The sequence below is a fragment of the Centruroides sculpturatus genome, unplaced genomic scaffold (genome assembly GCF_000671375.1).
Source record: "Centruroides sculpturatus isolate CEXI.00-Female unplaced genomic scaffold, Cexi_2.0 scaffold5117, whole genome shotgun sequence".
Taxonomy (NCBI): Eukaryota; Metazoa; Arthropoda; class Arachnida; order Scorpiones; family Buthidae; genus Centruroides; species Centruroides sculpturatus.
Genome location: NW_019389203.1, coordinates 1 through 4,903, shown reverse-complemented (window position 1 = coordinate 4,903; position 4,903 = coordinate 1). Strand labels below are relative to the sequence as shown.

At 24.8% G+C, this 4,903-nt stretch overlaps 1 protein-coding gene across 1 annotated transcript; it reads right to left on the bottom strand.

Annotated features, from left to right (window-relative positions):
• Positions 1-180: 180 nt before the first annotated feature.
• Positions 181-2,692, bottom strand: LOC111617196 (kinesin-like protein KIF16B; the record flags this gene model as incomplete). Its single annotated transcript, XM_023358524.1, has 9 exons — positions 181-1,300; positions 1,370-1,421; positions 1,496-1,618; positions 1,705-1,764; positions 1,896-1,946; positions 2,023-2,094; positions 2,197-2,294; positions 2,371-2,487; positions 2,592-2,692. Coding segments are annotated over 9 exons (937 nt in total), but the record flags the coding sequence as incomplete, so codon positions are not given.
• Between the last annotated feature and the right edge of the window lie 2,211 nt (positions 2,693-4,903).

The window sequence follows — 4,903 nt, the reverse complement described above, 5'->3', positions numbered from 1 at the left end:
ATTTTTAATTAATTAAATTCCTATAATCTATAGTGATTAATTATACATTAATTAATTGTTTATTAATTAGCAAAATGTCTAATGTGTTTATTGGCAAATCGATTAGGAAATTGTTATAAAATAATAATAATACAGTAATGCCTTGTTTTACATTTCCTCATTTTATTAAGATTTACATTAATGAACAATTCAAAATCAATAGCAAAAAAATTAAAAACATGACAAAAGAAAGAAGGTGAAAGACAATATGTCAGCAATGTAATATTGTTGACATATTGTCTTTGACGAGTCCTAAAAAACAGACCTCTGTCATAAGTCTGGGACTATCTGTAAATATTTTATGCATTATCCTGTATAATACATAAACTAGGACGTTGTGCAACTTCATCATATTGCAATAGAATTGAGGCAGAGCTAGAAAGAAAGAAGTGATCCTTGCACTTATTAGGCACAGAGACAATCCTTGTATCTACATATGTGGCTAGAGCATTTGGAATGGAAACAAACTTAAATATGACACCTTTTGGATAAATCTTTTATTAGTATGTTACAAATTTAAAAATTATAAAGTCACCTTTTATTAATATGATGCATGTATATTTTATAATATAATTTTTCATACTCATGTGTGACAATTTTCTATGAATTTATAAGTTTGCCTACATAACAAGTTCGGAATTTTGGCACTCCATCGTCAGGGAGCACTGACATTGTCACTTTGACTCTGCTATATATTGAAAAAAGTCAAGGACTCTCATTACATTTTTGGATTCCTCATTGCAATTAATGGAAAATGGTAAAGCTTCATCAAAATCAGCCCATCAAATTTTGAGAACAAACTCAATTTTATAAGTCAATAGAAGACACACTAGTGACCTTGGAACATTGTTTGCAATTCACACAATACTGCTTTGTCACACACATATGTGCTACGACATTGTATCTCAAATGCAAAGTCATAAACCCCCATTTCTTATAAATGTTTTTGGATTTCTCATCACAATTAATGGAAAATGGCAATATTTAATCAAAATCGATCAAACAGATTTTGAGAATGAACACAATTCTGTAAGCCACTTAGAAGCTTCACTAATGCGCCTCCTCAAATATATTGTATTATTTTTGGTCAATATTTTAAATAGTAACGTTAATATATATTTACCTTGAGATATACGAGTTGGTTTATCTATTAAAATTGTATTTACAAAACATTCAGATTTTCCTAATGGTATTAAGGTAGCTTTTCCATCTTGTAATTCAATAATGCAATGATCATCTTCAATTCCAACTCCATTCAATACTAAAAAAAATTGTAAACATTAAAAAAAAAAAAAGTAATTTCACAACATGTCTAAAACAGAAAACTTACCTATATCTTTTTTCCCTGATGAATTTTCTGTTCCAATATAAGTTGTACCTTCCTATTACAGAACAAGTGTTTTTACATTTAATAATATGTTTTGTAAATAAAAAGAATTTATTTATTACAATTAACCTTTAAATGATAAAGCGTTATGCCTGTACTTAGTACATCATCATCAATACCAATAAGATGAGGTAATTCAGAATCTAACACCACTCCTTGTCCAGATTTTCGAAGCCCTAATGTTCTTTGCTCCTATGGTAAAAACATTTCCATTTAATTTTGAAAAATTAATATAATGTAAAAATAAAATTTATAAGTATATTTTTTAAAATATTTACTTTAAGAATTTTGTGTGTTTCTTTCCATCTTTCCGTCCATTCTTCCGTTAATACTTTTACCTACATAAAAAGTAATTTTTAACGTTTTATATATTATAATAAACACTATATATATAGTATTATGGAATGAGATAATATATAAATATCAAACTAATAAATAGTAGCTAAACAATAAAAATTTTATTACTCACTCTTGCTTCATTTTCATGTAATTTTTCTATCATCATAGGAGATGAATTAATCTGAAGATAATAATTTTCTTAATTAAAATTTGTTATTATTTATTCATACAGAAATGCAATAAAACAACGAACTTACACTATCTCCAAGAAGAGATTTTAAGTGAGCAATTTCATTGCGAAGTTCACGGATTAGTTTAACATTTGGATCCTAAATAAATATATCTCTCACAAATTGTAAAAATCTTAATCTAATTGTATATTAAAAATAAAAATATTCTAAGTGTATTTATATTATAAAAAAAAATCTTACTTCGTTAATTGTGGGTTTATTAATGATATTCTTAGCTCTGTTAGCATATCTTAAAGTACTCAAAGTTTCACCATAATTGCATTCAGCTGGTGAAATAGCTATAGAAGTAAATTTTTTTAAAAATTTATGTCTTGCTATTAATATCAACTATAGCCATTATAAATCTATTATTACCTGCTATCATAATTGTTTTGGAATTGCCACCTAAACTGTCTTTTAATAACCAAGTTAAAACTGAATCTCGATAGGGAATAAAAATTGTTTTCTTTGTTTGAGTACTTGACATATCAGCTAAAAAAATATTTTGTNGTACTTGACATATCAGCTAAAAAAATATTTTGTACAAAATTAATATAATAAAATGTTTGATTCAATTATTTATAAAATTAACTAACCAAGGGCAGAAATAACTGTTCCTAAGGTAACTAGTGATTTGTTAATATGACCTCCTTCTTTGAGTCTTTGACCTGTTGCACCAGTCACATCTGCTCTTTCACTAAAAAATACATTGTACAGTATAATTAAAATTTATTTTAAATATCATAATTAATAAATTAAATAATTATATTGTGATGAGCTTTTGTGAATTATATTACAAATATCTGTAATGAATAAATATAGATTTATTGCAATATTTATTTGCTAAATATTCTGCTTTTGAATTTTATATTTATATAAACAACAATAAAAAAGAAAAATATTCTTTCATAAGATTTATAGTTTTCCAAGAGAAAATTTCCATTATAAAAATAATCATATTATTACTTTTGTAATAGCTTCTTGTCTATCTAAAATTAATGGAAAAAAGCTATTTCAGCTTAATGGGAAAAAAAACCCACCCACCCACACCCACACACAATGACTTTCAAGAGTAATTATTATTTGAAATTTACAAAACATATTTAAACCTATTCAACTGTAAATTTTCTCATTAAAAAAAATCCTTTTTAAATAATAATTTCTTTTTTAATAGTAAGAAATAAATTTAAGATACATTAAACATTTTCCAAAGTGTGATCTATAATTTGCTACTTACAACTGTGGGGAGGGGGAAAAACACTAGTCTGAACTTAAAAATAAAAATACAAAATAACACAAAATAATAAATTTCTAATAAAATATATTTGTTATTTTAAACAATTATTTAAATTAACTATCATATTACATAATATTGAACAACAATCATGAATGAGATAAGATGTTAGTTGTAATTAATTATAATTATTGTAATTATTGCATTCACAATGTATTTATGCATTCAAGACAGGCTCAATAAAAATTTTAAACTACCGATTCACAAAAAGTTTGAGGAAAACTATTAAAATACTCCTGTTTTAATAAATTTTATAAAGTCTTCCTAAATGTTATCATCTTTGAATCAGTGATTATATCCTCCTCTGAACAACAAAAACTGTAATTGTACTTGTGAACTTCCAAATGTTTTTAAGCTTGAAAAAAATGTTATTGTTATGAGCAATACTTCTTGTCATAGTGTTAAAACAGAACAATATCTTGGAAGAAAGCTTATAACCAATTAACAACAGCAGTTAAAAATATTACAAATCAGAACAACACGCTGAAATCAGATTTATTAGTGTGATAAACTCAGTTAAACATTTACATGATAAATATAAAATTGATAAAATGGTAGAAAAATATAAACACTGCATTTCAAGGATTCCCCATATCATTGTCAGTTAAACCCATTGTAATGAAGTCAGATTAAGAATTTGTGGATCAAAATAATAATCATTTAAATTATGTGATATCGAAAAACTAACAAAACAAGCAGTTCAATTAATCACTATTGAAAACTGAAAAAACCTTGTTCAGTGTGTTGTAACCATGAAAAATTAAGTTCTGGAATATTTATATAGCAAATGACATATTAAGAATATTTAAGTTTTTTTATTAATTCAACTTCAGATTCCAATTAAGTGGAATAGAAGAGCTAAATAATTCTGAGTAAATATTTTTATCCTTCTTTAATTTAATTTCTATAGTCAACAAAAAATATAATTGAAATGAATTAAACTTTATTTATTGCGTATGTTTCTGATAATTTTTAGACACCAAAAACATCAAAAGTTATCATTTTAAAAAGTATGGAAGTTATTTGTTTAATTTAAAAAGAAAACACAAAAATAACACATATGAGATGATCAAAAATGCATCTAAAATAAAAATATTTAAAAAAAATACTTTTATTTAAAAAATTATTTTAAAATAAATCTTACAAATTTAAATTTTACAAATTGTTTATACTATTATGCATGTTTTAATTAGTTATGAGGACATATCTTCAATTTTCAAATAACTTTGTATATATTAATGTATACATATAGTGGCAAATTCAGATTATGATAAGAGCATAGTAAACAAATAAGCATATTGCAACTTTATATTCATATCTATGTGGATCAATTATCAGTCTCAAAAACTAATATATAAATGTTTAAAATTAGATGGCTAAAAGAAAGATAATTCAAACAATTAAAATAATAATAACAAAAATGACAGAAACATGCCCCAGTGCCTGTTCCCTACATCCCAACTGTATTCATAGTCGTCCTAACTATTAAAGACTGCTTTATAAACCTGTGTTCAAAGAATTGAAATGTTAAATATGATGCATTTACACATTATTAGCAAAGGAATAACTTACTGCTGATTGTTATTTAGTTTATTTACAATCAATTTATTGTTA